The following is a 17,045-nucleotide window of genomic DNA, read 5'->3' as shown; positions in this document are numbered from 1 at the left end:
TTAGAAGGACAGGGTAAAAATATGATGCACAATCAATGATATTCTGCAAAATTCTTGAAAGTTGAGGTGCTCTTAGACACACACACATGCTCCCTCCCCTCACCACTCACATGCAGAATCCACTCCTACTCCTGCAGACATGCTCACACTGCTGCCCACATGCACAGACTCACACACTCACAACATATCCACTTCATCTTACTTAACCTGACCAGTAACATGGTCTGCCCTACTAGCTATTATAAGGAAATGTAGCATTTTGGTTGAGTTGATTTATACAACTGAGCGATTCTCTGACTCATTTGGCTCTGTAATCCCCTTTTTACAAGCATTTCTGGGGGAAAGAGCATGGCTAATTATCTTTAATTTCTCTCTGGACTGCCTCGTCAACATTTAGCATGGCGAAGGAGAGGGCCCGTCTCATTGATTCTAATGATTATACAGAATCACTGCAGTAGACCTGTTTCTCATCCAGAAATTGTGTCCTGAGTAGTTGGCTGCTCATGTCAGGGCTTACAATTTGTGGTTCTGAATCCCAGGGACAGTGTATACTGACTTCTTGAGTCCTACAGTTAGTTAATGGCATTTTTAATTATTTTTTTGTAAATATTTGTTTGGGGTATGCTAGCAGCTATCTGATCAGTAAATACACATTTTAGCAGTTTGAAACATAAGCCAATGATCAGTCTTTTAAAGTTTGGGGATCATAGCTGTTATTATACCAGTTAAAACCCCATGGGTTCTGCAGTTCTAATCTGTGTCTGTGTCTTCTTTAGGTGGAACTAGGTTTGTCATATTTGTCATATTTTCAAATACTCAGAGTGGGACATTGATTAATAGAAATGTGAAATTTTCCATGACAGACCATATGCACAGCTAATACCAAACAATGGACTTTAGTTTTACTATTTAAATTAAGATGGTTCAAATATAAAATAATAATTTATGCAACTATTAGAAGAAATTTAGAAAATGTTTTTTGTCAAAAAGTTAGGAAATTTGTGATTTTTCCATGATTCTTTGTAGGATACAACCACCCAAATAGGGACTATCCTGTGTAAAAAGGGACAGGCGGTAATCTTACCTGAACTGCTATGTCACAAATACAAATTATAACACTGCAGAAATTGAAATAAAAGCTTATTCTTTGTAAAATAGATGAGAACATACCACATATATATGAAAGAAAAATGTGTTTTCTTGCAGCATAGAATGTGATGAATGTGGGCACTACAGAAGTGAACACTCAGAAGAAGCTCTCAGCAGAAGTTCAGAGGCAAAAGGAAGGCGTTTCATTGATGTGCCTACAGATGCATTTGGAATTATCAAATTCACTGGTGGTTTGCGCAGTAATACTGGAAAGGTTTGCTTTCAGTTTTATAAGAATGAAAATAAAAGGGGTGTTGCTTTGTTAAACAGTTACAGCTATCAGAAGAGAAAAAATGACTCATTGCAAAATGTGTTTGCAATAAATTTACTGGAGAGAAATGCAAGTTTTTTCAAGGGGGTGAGGGCTGTAAATTGATTCACATAAAAAATGACAGTGGCAGAACAGACTCAGAAACATACAGTAACATACCCACAGAAGTATTCATGTTTTCACACACACACACACACACACACACACACACACACACACACACACACACACACACACACACACACACACACACACGTGCAGTCATATATATATATATATATATATATATATATATATATATATATATACATACACACATATATAAACATGGATGCACATGGACATACCACATTGGTGAGCATTTTTTCTTAGTCCTCCTTTCTAAAAGGGCTGTAGTTCAACTTTTTATTCTGCCCAGTGTACTGCTTACTGACCATTGCATAGTGGGAGGGACAGCCCTGTCTTCTGTTGTAAGGAAAAAAAAAACAGTACAGTAGTGATATTGTCTGTACTTACTTCTGTTAAATGTAGTCCCCTTTTATTCAAAAGCATAAGTTCAAGGTAGATTTATGTTATCCAGTATAATAAAATTTTGTCACTCTTAAATTTGTTGAAATTATCAGCTTCCTAAGGAATTTGTAACTGCTTGTGATCAGCACACATAACTATGATTGCAAAATAACATGACATTTGAGAGTGAAGCACTTTTAAAATGCAAAAAAAAAAAAAATTAATAAAAATCCTCTTGCTGTGAGGAACGCTTTTCTTTATCTCCTGATGTCTGCTCCCATACCCCTTGCTACTTAATATATACTAAATCTGAGATAATTAATATATACTTAATATATACTAAATCTGAGATAATTAATATATACTTAATATATACTAAATCTGAGATAATTAATATATACTTAATATATCTGAAATGATTAATATATACTTAATATATATACTAAATCTGAGATAATTAATATATACTTAATATATACAAAATCTGAGATAATTGATATATACTTAATATATACAATATCTGAGATAATTAATATATACTAAATCTGAGATAATTAATATATACTTAATATATACTAAATCTGAAATAATTAATATATACTTAATATATACTAAATCTGAGATAATTAATATATACTTAATATATACTAAATCTGAAATAATTAATATATACTTAATATATACTAAATCTGAAATAATTAATATATACTTAATATATACTAAATCTGAAATAATTAATATATACTTAATATATACTAAATCTGAAATAATTAATATATACTTAATATATACTAAATCTGAGATAGTTGTATTTTTGGGAACATAGAAATATTCAAGATATGGAGCTGATCACAAGCCTGGCACCCAAATATCAAAGCTGTTTTGAAAGTATAATGAAACAAGAGTTTAATTTCCAGACAAGAAATGAACTCTATGATTGCTGTTGCTCTTAAGGGGTTTAAATTAACCAGCAGTATCTCCAATAAAGCCCTTCAAACTTCAGGACATATACTGCATAGCAATAGAGGCTATTAACAAGCTTCATTCTGTAGTCCAGGATTTGATGCTTTCAGACTCCATTTGGTTACTGCGCTACTCTGAGCAGGTTACATAACCAGACAGTGCTCCTACATCACTCTTAAAAAGAGGCTTGCACGTAGTGACTTCTCTATAAACAAGAACTCCATTATAGAAAAACAACTAAACCCATGCCCGAGAAGAGCAGAATCACAATATGCCAACACAAGAAATAAACTCTTAGTCGAATGCAAAAGCAGTTGCTAGTAGAATATAAGGTTAATCACTTTTATTCCTTTATTTTCTAGACATTCATCTAAACAAAGTACAAAATTAAATCATGGTTAAAATACCCACTGTCATCTGATCATATCTGATCAGAAACATAATAGACTGCTAACACCACTTACTGCCTAAAAAGTAAAGCACATTTAAATCAAAATACCCACTGAAATATTTAACTATAAAAATATATATGTATATTCACATGATATCTGCAAACTCTAAACATAAACTTTTCATAAAAAAGTAAATGCAAAGACAAACATTAGCAATGCATTCTTAAGCTAAAATAAATGTGAAAAGGATGTAATATGCAAGATTTCACATTGGAAGTGTACTTAAGTTATATAAAGAGACTGAGAGAAAAACATGAGCTGTGAGTATATATATATATATATATATATATATATATATATATATATATATATATATATATCTATATAGGAGGAAGATGTCAGTCAGGATATGAAGGGGGGAGATTTAGTACAAGTACAGATCCAGTTAGTAGAGAGGTGTGCTCATAAAGACGTTTTGAAAGAAGTATGACTATGAATGGTACGAATTGTAATGGGAGGGCATTCTAGGCTCTGGCTTTAACACAAGAGTAAAGTAGTCGGCCTAAAGGTAGTTTGGGCTTGCAGACTTGCAAAAGGTGCTGTTTTTCACATCTAACGGACCTGTTTGGAAGATGGGTAAATAAACAGCTTAGAGCGGGACAGTCTGAGGGTTTGAAAATTATTTTGTGTGCTGTAGTTAATTGTAGATAGATGAGATAGTGTTGGAGTTCAGAGAGTGTAGGGATGTACACTGATGCATAGAGTGTCTAGCATTTATTGTGAACTTGGCAAGCTTGTTGCACCATGTTTTGATTTTAGTTTTTAGGGAGGATAGCAGCTTAGTAAATAAGGGGGCACCGTAGACAAGAGAGTGATGCAGATAAGTGGCAGCAAGTACACTTTTCATGGGAGGAGAGAGGAAATGTTTGTGCTTGTAAAAAGACTACCTAGTTTTTGATGTGTTTTGTTGATGTTGTGTTGTATGTGCAGGTCATATTTGTTAGGCTTTCATCAATTATTATTCCTAGCAGTATGGCTATTACTTCAGTTTTGTGTTACTCTGGGAAAATATAGTGAATTGAGATTTGTTTATGGAGGTGTTTTTCTTGGGGGTTGAATAAAGTTTGGTTTTGTTGGGATTAAGCGACAAATGGTTATTGTATAGCCAGATCTCTATGGAAGTAAATGCTAATTGAGTGATTTGTTGTAGATCTGGTGAAGTGTTTGCGGGGCATTTTATTTCCTTAACTTCTAATACATTGTTGACATTTCCCATATTAAAATCGGGTTCCTATTAAATCAGCGAATGCTCAAAATAGTGAACGCTGTTTAATCGACCCTTTGTAATCAAAACGGTGAAATCCTGAATGCATGGAACAGTGAATTTTTTCCCCGGGAAAAAAAATCACTTGGCCATTTTTGGGACTTTGCCATTTCCTCCACTGTGGTGCAGTCTCGGAGTTGATATATTTAAGCAGGGGGTGTGGGGGGGGGGGGCAAATCTCCACACTTTAGTTTGTGTTTTTTTTTTTTTTTTTTTAATGGAGCATCGATTTCTTTCCTTGGGGAAAAAAATTGTCATTCCATGTGTTCAGCATTTTGCCAATTCAACATTCTAGGGTTGATTATACAGCGTTTGCTATTTTAAGCATTTGCTGTTATAATATAGACCCTTAAAATCAGTGACAACTTGGTCTATATAACAAAAAAAAAGTAAATTTCCAGAAATCAAACATTTACACCGAAAGTGTGATAAGAGACCTTGGGACACAGGTGGATAGTAGTCTCTCCTTTGATAATCACATCGCCACAGTAGTCAGGAAATCCTTCTATGTGGCACACCTCATCACAAAAGGTTTCTCATCCAGGAAAAACGAGGTCATTGTTCCCCTCTACTCATCACTCATTAGACCCATTATAGAGTACAACGCCACTTTGGGTATGTACCTCACAAGACATCTACAACAACTGGAAAGGCCACAGAAATACCTCACAAAGAGGATTACTGGCCTCAAACAGATGCCCTTTGCAGACCATCTCAAAAAACTCCAGCTTTACTTTGTCGCATATCGCCTACTCGGGGTGATCTCTTCCTAACATACAAAGCTATGTCAAACCCAGAGCTGTTGGACATGCTCCACGTAAAGAAATCCCAATGCCTCCGAGCTACATGCTCTAGGGACCTAAACCTTGTCACCACAATAAAGAGAACATGCTGGAGGGATAGATTCCTGTCCCAGAGATTTTCCATACTCTGGAAAAAACTACCTATCTATAGCAAACAACGCTCCTCATTAGTACTCTTCAAGAAAAATCTTGATGATTGGATAGGAGATAGGAAATTCACCCCGGGGATCACTTCTGTGGCTCTGCTTAACAGAGGCACAGGAACATAATTTTCTTGGGTGGCAAAAGCCAGGGTACCATTTGGCTAGGCTTATACAGGCCCTCGGGCCAATAGCCTAGTACCTACCTATGAACCTATAAATGGCTAACCTTAGCTCACAAATCCTTTGTGAGAGCATTATAGTGGTTTTACTCACATAGAAGCTCTTACACGAACAGGTAGCCAAATAAACAACACAGGTTGATTTACAACTATATCTTTTTTAGCAAATATCTCAAATCTATAATGTTTTAAAATAACATTTTGCCCACTATTGATATATCTACATATCTTACTGTCATTATAACTGAAAGTGTTGGGACGATCAACATTACACTTCAAACCACTAGTGTCTAGATCAGGCTTTTCAAAGAAACTCTTTAAATTTATTGTTCGCTTATAACAAAAATTAGGGCATGAACATCAAAAATTTCCTGATTGCCTTGAATAATTTTTCAGTTATTGGAGATTATGCTTCTAATAGAATTAGCATTACTGCCAATAGGAACAGGAATTGCTTTCATTGGGATTCTCTTTAGGAAGAGGAATAGTTAATAACATTTTTGAAAACTTAGAATCCCCAAAGCCATAAACTTCATCAATGGTGTTATTAATATTGTTTAAAGAATAACCCCAGTCTACAAATAACATCATCAAAAATCACATTCCTTCAAAAAATCATCCTCACTGATAATTCTAGATAATCTAATAAATTGCTCCCCCACAATATTCCATTTCATATAAATGGCATGCTGACTACTAAAACATAAACAGTTATTTACAAAAGTTTTCTTTGTAAAAATATTGATATGAAAACAATGATTTCCTAAATCAAGCATCACTTCCAAATCTAAGAACTGAAGTACTTTACCTGTACTTTACCTTAACCAGTGTAAATGTAAGAAAACTGATAGTATCCGTTCAAAAATGCATCAAAGTCAATTTTTGTACCATTCCATATTTAAAAAAAAAAAACAAACAAAGTTATCAATAAATCGCTTCTAAAATGATACATATTTGAAACCTTCAGTGTTAAGAAGACCTTCATTCTCCCATCAGCTCAGGACTAAATTAGAAAATACATGGCTCAAACATGCCCCCATACCAGCACCCTGAACCTGATGGAAAATGTCTTCTTTAAACTTAAAAAATGTTTGCTAACACCAAATTCAATACTAAGTAAACTGTGTTGACTTGAATCGATACATTGTGGTATATTTACTTAAGTAGGCTCTAACAAATTCAACAATACTGGTGTATAAGAATTCTATATTTAAGGTTACCAAAATATTTCAGTACCAATAAATTCACATTGATATAAAAGATCCAGACAGATTCAAAAATATTTTAAATAAAACTTAGGAGATTGTATAAAGGGTTTAAAATCCCATCTAAATAGATGGAAATAAACTCAGTTTTACTATTATCTGCAGCCACTATGGGTCTCAATAGAATCTTTTTCATTTTTATGAATTTTTGGAATACCAAAAGGTTTAACAGTGGATCGACAGTCAACTCATAAAATTATAAACATCTAATGTTATATAATTTTGATCAAATCAATTTTACATTCAGTATTTAAAACGTTTATATTGCCCACACATTTGAAATTTAGAAACTCTTTTATAACAAACAGAATCAGACAAGTGCTTAACCAGTTTCTTTTCATATAATCTTTGACTCATGATAACTACTCCACTGCCCTTGTCCTCTTTCATGATTTCAACAGAATCAGTTTTACTCAGTCTAGACAATGCAGCTTTTCCTTTCAGTGTAATATTAAACCATTTAGGTCTTGCTGACACATTTAATAAGGCCCTTATTTCTTTATCATGCACTGCCATGAAAGCATGTAAAGTAGGTAACAAATTGGGATTATATGTATGTTTTTCTTATGCACATTCCTATCATCACATTACATAGATCCAGCATTATGAAAAATATATTGTAAATTAAAGTTTACACGGGCATGAATCAATCAAAACATTGACTAAATGTGCATGTTCGGTGGGAATAAAAGAAAAACTTGTGTTTAAAACTTTCAAGTGGGTCCCTGTTAAAACAAAGCCACTAATATTATAGACTGGTCATTTTAGATTTATCTCATTCGACCCTGTCATCTCATTCTGCCCTATTCCCTTCCTCTTTGTCTTACTGTCAATGTATTCCTCCTCAGTGACTCCAAAAAATGATTATACCCTGCAGTAAAATTATTTTCTTTATTACGACTAGAGTTATTTCAGTTCATGTTACCAACACGAGACAACCAACTATGATGAATACCAATATTGTCACATTTGCTAGCCAACCCTTCCCTCAGTGGACAGCATAGACAATGCCTCACTTCAAAATGAAAACTTTGCTAGGGACTTTGGGTCATGGATGAAAATATTACTAGGGACATGGAATTATAGTTTAAAAATTCCCTGTATTTTATTCATCACTTGACAAATGTAGTCAGAAAATCCTTCTACTTATTACAGCTACTTGGCTAGGGAATATCATTCAGATCCAAAGAAATCATTATTCCCTTATATTCAGCATGAATTGGGCCTATTGTTGATGATCCCCGCTAGGCATAGAAAACAATTAGATAGATCCTAGAAGCTCTTAATAAGATCATGGGCTTAAAGACCTTAAGTTACCAGGAGGGACTGGAAACACTGTCCCTTTATTCATTATCTTATAGATTCTTGCGGGAGAGATCTATGCCTTGCCTTCTGAGTCAGAGGCCCAGTTGTCCTGTTTCTGTTGTATCTTCACAAATACCAGAATCAGAGATCTACATCTTCATCAGTAGATTAATAAAATACGATGGAGAGACAGAGGCAAAATAAAGCACCTTCCTCCCCTCTGGAGCAGACTGTCCTTGCAGATTAAACAGTGTTATACCCTATCATCCTTCAAACAGAACCTAGATGACTGGGTGGGCACCCAGAAATTCACCCAGTCTTGACTGGCCTACCCCTCCTAGAGAAAGGGGGTACAGCCTAAAATTAGGTACTGGGAAGGTATAAATGGTCACAATACTCAATTGCCTCAAAATTCCAATGAGTCCTATCAATAAAACAGCTGAACATTTGATGAAGAAGGAGAAGAAGAAGAAGAAAAATTATAATCAAATGAAGGCTATAGAGAGAGAGAGAGGGAGAGAAAGAGAGCATTGTCATATCACAGCAAAAGGTTCTTTGGTTTGATTCTCAGCTGGGGCACCTCCTGTGTGGAGTCTACATGCCCTACCTGTGTTCCCATTTTTCTAGGTGCTCTGCTTTCTTCCCCATCCCAGAGACATACCAAAGGTGGATTGGACACTCAAAAATTAGCCGTAGGTATAAGTGCATGTGCATGTGTGTGGTATGGAGAAAAAACACAACAGGACTAGCCACCTGGTAATGTAATCATATGCTTTAAATGATGGTCACTGTTGATGTAACACCTTAACCACATGTGCAAAATGGGAAAAGGGGGGTCATGGATGATCAACATGACTGCCAGACAGGAAAAAAAAGCAATTAATAAACATGCACATGTAGAAATAGATTTTTCAGTAATAGGAACATAGTTGGACCAGAGGCCATGCACGCCTTGTCAATACCTACCCAAAGGCTCTAGCATCTTTTGCAAGGAGCATGATGCATATGAGTCCTCGTGTAAATTGAAGGATACCCATCCAACTGCCCAGGATAGTTTTGAAGGATAACACTGCTTGACATGCTGAGAGTATTTATTTTAAGAAAGAAGCACTGGGTAATGAATCTATCTCACCAGCATTTTATTTTTGTATTTTTTATTTCATTGTTGATGTGGGTTTTATTCTCTGGTTCTGGTGCTGGCAGCACAATTTGACCAGTCAAGGAATAACTGGCTCTCTAATGGCATGGCATGCTCAGTATGTCTCCCCTCAGGAACATGTATGACATTGAGTAGCAAACCTTTATGACACTGAGTAACAGGATAAGGACACTAGTTTCTTCTTGTTACTAAGATTTTTTGAAGCTAGTGATACTTTTTGTTAGGAACCTCTGTGTTTTTCAAGTTTTTTTTTTTAATATATCTAGCTGAATACTTGCTGAAGGCTGAATTATATTAAATAATAACTCTGAGTAAGGCAGTATGCAGAGGGCGATGACATTGTTAGTTTTAGAAGAGCTGCACTTGGCAGCTATTTGTAAAATGTGAAAGGAAGTCGCTAATACAATCAACATGTGATGGTCAAAGGCGAGACTGCTGTCAACCAATGTGCTCAGATCCCTGATCACTGAGTCACATGGTATAGGGGTGTTTTAAATATAATGTGATGCAGGCTGAGGATGATGCTGCATGTCCTGGCATTTAGTTTCAACCCTTTTTCTATGTACCTGGAACTGACCTTAGTTGGTTCATTTTAGAGACTATGTGTATCCAAAGGGAATTTAACAACCATACACACTGTGCACTCATCAGCAAACTTTATTAACCAGAGATCATTGTTATCAGACTGGACGTCTAAAAAATAGATGCCAAACAGAAGGGAGCCCAGCATAGATTCTTGGAGGACACCACTGGTCATCTTTTCTCTGTTTGAGGAGGAAATAACCACAGTGGGATGGTATCAAATGCCTTGGCCAGATCAGGGTAGGCAGCATGGATGGTGTAAGCACTGTTGACCACCTAAGTGACCCCCCCCAAATAAATTGACAAGATTCAGCAGGAAACACAAAGCCAAAATGCAGCAGATATTGCTTAATCAGGTTTTTGATGCCGTGACTTATTAGATCAGTGATGATGCATGTCATAGCTTTGCAAATAAGATATGTAAAACTGATGGGTCTGTGGTTCCCTGGGTTCATGATAGGTCTACTGTTATGGAGGGGCATTATTACAACATTATGCCAGGATTCAGGGGCATAGCCTGTAGAAAAGCTTAGGTTAAACATCTGAGGAGGTGATTAATGAGTGCACATTTCACACATTTGGTTAAACATCCTAGTAGGTTATCCAGACCCACTGAGGAAGTGTTCCTAGTATTTATGAGTATCTTAAAAATGTGTTCTTTAGTGATAAGGTTTAAGAAGGGGTGGTAGTTTCAGGGAAGAAATTTGCTGCAAACTTGCAAGTCAGTATTTTTGCAATGTCTTTTAGGTTTGAAAGGGAGGCTCCATTAAGGAGAAGCTTGAGCAGAGAGCTATTTTGCAGTTTTCTGATGTAAATGAAAAAGAATGTGTAATTATCCTTTGCTTCTGTTGCTAGTCTAAATCCTTGTGATGATTTACTCTATTTCCTTTCAGTTTCCTGGTGAGGTTTTTAATACTATTTTGATAACACAAGGTTCTAGCCCTTTGAGTTAGTATAAGGAGCTTTTACCTTCTGTTATACAATCTGTTTAAACTGGTAGGCCACCAGGATGGCTTATTTTTGAATTTATCACCATAATTGATTTTGTAAGGGACTGCTAGGTCAGTAAATTTATCTTAATGAGCATAAAAATCAATAATGTAACTGGAAGCATAAATGGGGTCTATTGTGGAGCTGACATGGGTAGATTTAGAGATTTTATCATACAGTTGCATGAGGTTGGCTTATTTGAAGTCTTTAAAGAGGATAGTATTTGTAACCAAAGGAGTGGGCCTTTAGAGGGTAAAGGTAACCAGATTATGGTTAGACTTTACCAATGAAGGACTGACTATGGAACAGAAGCAGGCAGTTTTCAGGTTTCTGAGTAGTAAGTCAAGAATGTTTATGCCCCTGATTGGTTTGAGGACAAGGTGAGTCAGAGCATAAATTAGTGACCAAAGCTAACATTGGAAGCATAGGAGCACCAATCAATGGAAGAATAGTTAAAGTCACCAGGTTTTAAATAGCCATTTCTTTTAGGGATATCATGTTATGAATGCCAGAAATGTATCATGGTCATCTGGAGCCATGGAGGGTGATAGGCTATGAGTTGGAAAGTGGATTTCCCTTAAGGTAAGGTGAAGTTCAGTAAGCTCAATGGGAGTGGGTGAGATTGGGGGACTCTGGGAATCCATTTTGAAGGAGTATTTTCCTTGATGTACATCAACACTCCAGCACCATTACTGATAGTTCTGAAAGAATGATAGACAGAAAGCTCAGGGATAGATGGGGTGTTCTGTAAGGATTTAAACATGTTCTAAATGCAGAACTGCTTTGATAATAATCATAATAATAAAACAGTTTCTGTAAACAGAGATAAAAATTGTATTATTTCTCACTTTAACTAATAATATATAAATTAAATAAGATCCTTTGCCAAATTTATATCCTTTATCCACGCCTACAATGTGATGGTTTTCTACATATAGATGCATGCCTTTTTTAAATAAAACTTTATATACTAGTTAACAGTTTTCATTGTCTTTGATGATTGTTTACAATTGCTAGGAAAATGGAGGATTCAACACCTCTTTCATTAAAAAGCATAACAACAATTTGTTTAATACAACATGGTTTTGATGTAAAAATCCTTATAATCATCCTTTTTAAATTTAATTCTAGTATGTTCGTGCTTCCTCTGACACAAAACCAGAAATTCTATATGAGCTAATGACAAAGCACTGGGGACTCAAACAACCAAACTTAGTAATTTCAGTAACTGGAGGAGCAAAGGACTTCATTATGCCTCCCAAGCTGAGAGTTATATTCCACAGAGCCCTCTTAAAGGCTGCCTACGCTACAGGTAATGAGGCTTATACTAATATGGCACATCCAGCTATTGAAACACAGTGAGGCTTCACTTTTCCCACATTATGTACAGATAGTTCTTTCTCATGTTTATTCATCTTGATGTTATCCTCTTTCTTACGTAATGGGTACAAGCTCATAAAGCCCTTCCAAGTGTGGTAAAACTTTCAGAAAACATGCTATGTTCATGTGTGTCTGATCATCTTATCATCTTTTGAGTTTTTCATTTACTAGTTTTGTTTGTGCAAACACATGAAGTACCATCTCATTCCAAAGTATTTTACATTGTGCATGTCTTAAGTGTGTAGCTGGGTAAGGTTAAACAATGCTAACAACATTGCCTCTTTGCTGTTTCTAGAGATTTGAAGAATGCAGGAATACTTATGAAGAAATCACAGACTGCCTGCCAGTGTTGCATAAGAAATCACAATACAAGTAAAATGCTGAAATGCAGTGTTAAGATTAATTACATTTACCTGTCTGGCCATGCTACTGTTTTTTTTTCTGCATACATTTGTTCCAAAGTGACTTTCAGACTATTCCCAGACTGTATGGACATCACTGAATTTGCACTTTTTGTGTCTTACTAGGGGCCTGGATAATTACAGGAGGCTCAAATGCTGGTGTAATGAAGCATGTTGGGGAAGCAATACGTGATTATAACTTAGTCAATGAAGAAAAATTAACAGCAATTGGAATAGCAACATGGGGCATAGTACAGAATCGGCAGATACTCATCAGTAAAACGGTAAGAATGGGAACTTAAAACTTCTCAGACACTTTTCTAAATTTTTTGATTAATCATTTAGGTTTTGTAAAAGGTTTATCACTCTGAAATAAGGATTCATATTGCTCTGCTGGCACACATTTTTCAAGTGCCCCCTTCTAGACATACATTTTTAACTGTATACTTTTTTGTATATATTTATTTATTTATTATTTATATTTTGATCATGGGTTTTGGGTGCCTTTCCTGCAGTCTTTCTCACAGTTTATTGTCTGGTTAAGCAACCTGCTCGGAGTCACATAGCAAGTTCATAGGTAGGTACTAGGCCTAGGGCCTATACAAGCTCAGCCAAAAAGGTACCCTGGCTTTTGCCACCCAAGAAAATTATTTTCCTGTGTCACTGTTGAGCAGAGCCACAGAAGTCATTCCTGGGGTGAATTTCCTATTTCCCATCCAGTCATCAGGATTTTTCTTGAAGAGTACTAATGAAGAGCTTTGTTTGATATAGATAGGTAGTTTATTCCAGATTATGGGAAGTCTCTGGGACAGGAATCTATCCCTCCGGCATGTTCTGTTTATTGTGATGACAAGGTTTAGGTCCCTAGAGATTGTAGCTCGGAGGGATTGGACTTCTTTAAGTGGAGCATGTCCAACAGCTGTGGGTTTGACATAGCTTTGTATGTTAGGCAGAAATCACCTCTGAGTAGACGATATGCGATGGAGTAAAGCTGGAGTTTTTTGAGACGGTCTGCGTAGGGCATCTGTTTGAGGCCAGTTATCCTCTTTGTGAGGTATTTCTGTGGCCTTTCCAGTTGTTGTAGATGTCTTGTCAGGTACATACCAAAGGGGCATTGTACTCTAAAATGAGTCTAATGAGTGATGAGTAGAGGGGAACAAAGACCTCTTTTTTTCTGGATGAGAAACCTTTTGTGATGAGGTGTGCCACATAGAAGGATTTCCTGACTACTGTGGCGATGTGATTATCAAAGGAGAGACTACTGTCCAGCTGTGTCCCAAGGTCTCTTATCACACTTTCAGTGTTAAGTATACTACCACCTATGTTGTAGTTCATGGGTACAGAGTTTTTACCAAAGAGGATGACAGTGCACTTTTTGGCATTGAGCTTGAGGCCATGGCTTTGAAGCCAGGCATCAGTCTCAGTGATGCCCTTTTGTAGGATGTCCACATCATTAGGAGTTTCGATTATGGCTCCTAGTTTGCAGTCATATGTGAACTTCATTAGCCAAAGACCTTCTGTGTTAGCCTGTACTTCAGAGAAGTAGATACCAAACAGGGGAGGACCCAGGACTGAACCCTGTGGTACTCCACTTGTCACTGGTCTGAAGTCGGATTTGGAGTCTGCTACTTTCACAGTGTGGGTTCTGTCAGTGAGCCATTTGGCAACCCATTTTGTGACATAGGGATTTATACCTAGTTTAGTGAGTTTATCTATAATTCCAGAGTGGGGGATGGTGTTGAAAGCCTTGGCAAGATCTAGATAGGCTGTGTGAACCACCTTACCCTCGTCTACGGCTTTGGTGACTGCTTCAAAGAAGTCTACCAGGTTTAGGAGACATGATCTGCCTTTTACAAACCTGACCTGGGTGGGGTCCAGAGTTTGGAGATTACCAACGTCTTTGTTTATAAGTTCCATGATGATACGTTCCATGGCCTTGCAGACCAGGCTCATCAGGCTAATGAGGCGGTAGTTCCTGGGGTCCGTGGTGGCTCCCCCCTTGTGGAGTGGGATAACAGTCACCCTATATTCAATCTGTTTCTTGCAAAAATATAAACCATGACTCATCTTGTTTCCTGTCAAGAGGGAATGGTAGTTTTAAGTGATTCTTATACATATTTAACAGTTTAATGACCAGAAAAATATATATTAAATGTCAACCATTCCTGTGCTCTTTAATAGATAGCTTTAGTAATTTATAGAATTAGATTGCTGTTATCTGCATCAGATTTTGATAACTTTGAATGAACATGTTATGTATGAGGCTATTTTGATCTGTTTCTACATTAAAGAATTGCTAGACTCATTCAGAAAGGTGAAAGTCTATCTTGAAGCAGTTGTTTTATCTTACAATGCTGCTTTTTATTAAAGGGACCTAACATTGATTGCGGAAATAGAAACGCTCTACTATAGTAGCATGCAGAGTAATAGCATTTGTATCAACATACTGCAGAATCTAAACTGATTTATTAGATAAAAAGTTTGGGAAGTCAAGCCACAATGTATAAATGTAAGGGAATCCTTTTAATTATGCTTCCTATTAGCAGTATATTTTTCTTACATACCAGAGTTTGTACATACGTTTTATGTAGATATATGAAAACCTGCTAATGTATGATAAAGTTGGTAGTTTGCTGAAGCATTCACCATTGCTCAGTAGATTTGTTTGATCTATGGGAAGCTGAAGTCAGGGGAGGGGTCTGAAATATTATGACCCTTTACATGAAAACCTGTGAAGAGGAAACTGACTGGTATAACCCCATTAAGTTTCAGATGTTACCAGTGGTGGCTGGTGACTTCATATCAAAGGGGGGGGGGCTGCAGGAGACAGCTGAATGGGTGGGGTCAATGGGAAGGGGTGCAGCCAACTAGAAAGGGGAGGAGCTATGCTCAAAACCACAAAAACTGTAACTTTAAATACGCTGCCCTGGGTGCCAAACTGTCATTATGAGAGTCCAATCAAGACAAAATGAAGTGTAGAAGAAAAAAAACATTTCAATGCATTGGCTGCATGACAGCTTACTTAATAGCTAGATGGAAACAAAAAGGCTGTGAGGAATGAAAAAATAAATTACTTTTTAAATACATTACTGGAATGCCAGTCAAAATCAAGTATAAAAAAACAAGCAGCACTCAACTCAAACCACTTCTCCTTGCACTGCAGTTCTGATTATAATTTATATTCAGCTTTATTAAAGTACCAAGTAACATGCTGAAAGTAGCAATATCTGTGATACCCCCACTTGTAAAAATGATTCTTATCCAAAAAAGACCTGCTGCCTGACAACTATCTATGTGTTTCATGGGGAAAACATGATCAAAATTAAAAATGAAAAGCAAACAAGAAACAAGCTCAAGATGCATTGCTTAAAGGATTACTGTACAGGTAATAGACCACATATGATAGACTGGCATTCTGTTTGGTTTACAGGTAAAGCCTGCAAAGATGATTGCAAGTCTCCAACAAATGTAATGAACTTCTTAAAATAATGTAATCCTGTCCTTTATTACAAATACTTTCATATGCATTTCAATACCCAAGGCTTATATATTATCTAGTTATGTAAGTATTCTCTGCATGGCAACAACAGAAAGGCTTTCAATGTTGGCAATTCTTTAACAGTATGCTTATTAAAGCTTACTTGCATCTTACAATCTCAGACAAGCTTACCTGATGATCATTAAAGCATTGCTACTTAAACACAGAAAAATAGGCACTTTCTGACTAATTATAAGCATAAATGAACAGTATAAAAATATGACAGAAACCAGAACATTCTGCAAAATCAAGGACAGAATAAAAGTAGCACTTCTGTCTACCTTGGATGGGGGGGGGGTACTCTGCACATATTCACTGCATAACTGCTCCTTGCCTTGCTTGGACACATCCAGAGTCACTACACGGGGGAGTGGGGTGCAACAAGTATGTCACAATTTGAAATGTCTCTGGCTGACTGTGATGGCCCTGACACATTTGTCATACCTCTCAACCTCAGAACAAGAAATATGGACAGATCCATACATAGAAGTGGGACAAAGGCCCAAAAATAAGGACAGTTTTTAAATATTACTCTTATAAATTTAGAAAGATAATAGAATAGTAGGTCTTGCATTAGTATGAATTTTCTGAAAAGTACGAAATCTGAAACTCAAATGTCTGTCATTATTTTCTATCTTCAGTCTTTAATAATTTGCCACTAATTTGCCAAAAAAATACACAATTTTATGAA

At 36.3% G+C, this 17,045-nt stretch overlaps 1 protein-coding gene across 1 annotated transcript in view; it reads left to right on the top strand.

The window, feature by feature from the left end:
* The window catches only part of LOC122805507 (transient receptor potential cation channel subfamily M member 2-like), a 914,064-nt gene that overhangs the window by 131,766 nt on the left and 765,253 nt on the right, over window positions 1-17,045 (top strand). The window contains exons 3-5 of the mRNA XM_044075701.1: window positions 1,207-1,363; window positions 12,167-12,347; window positions 12,943-13,100. Of these exons, the coding sequence (XP_043931636.1) occupies window positions 1,207-1,363; window positions 12,167-12,347; window positions 12,943-13,100 (496 nt within the window). The remainder of the gene's footprint in view (window positions 1-1,206; window positions 1,364-12,166; window positions 12,348-12,942; window positions 13,101-17,045) is intronic.

Source organism: Protopterus annectens, chromosome 6.part1 (assembly GCF_019279795.1).
Source record: "Protopterus annectens isolate FY-2018-M chromosome 6.part1, PAN1.0, whole genome shotgun sequence".
NCBI lineage: Eukaryota > Metazoa > Chordata > Ceratodontiformes > Protopteridae > Protopterus > Protopterus annectens.
The sequence above is the reverse complement of the archived record's forward strand: the minus strand, read 5'-3'. Positions and strand labels throughout refer to the sequence as shown.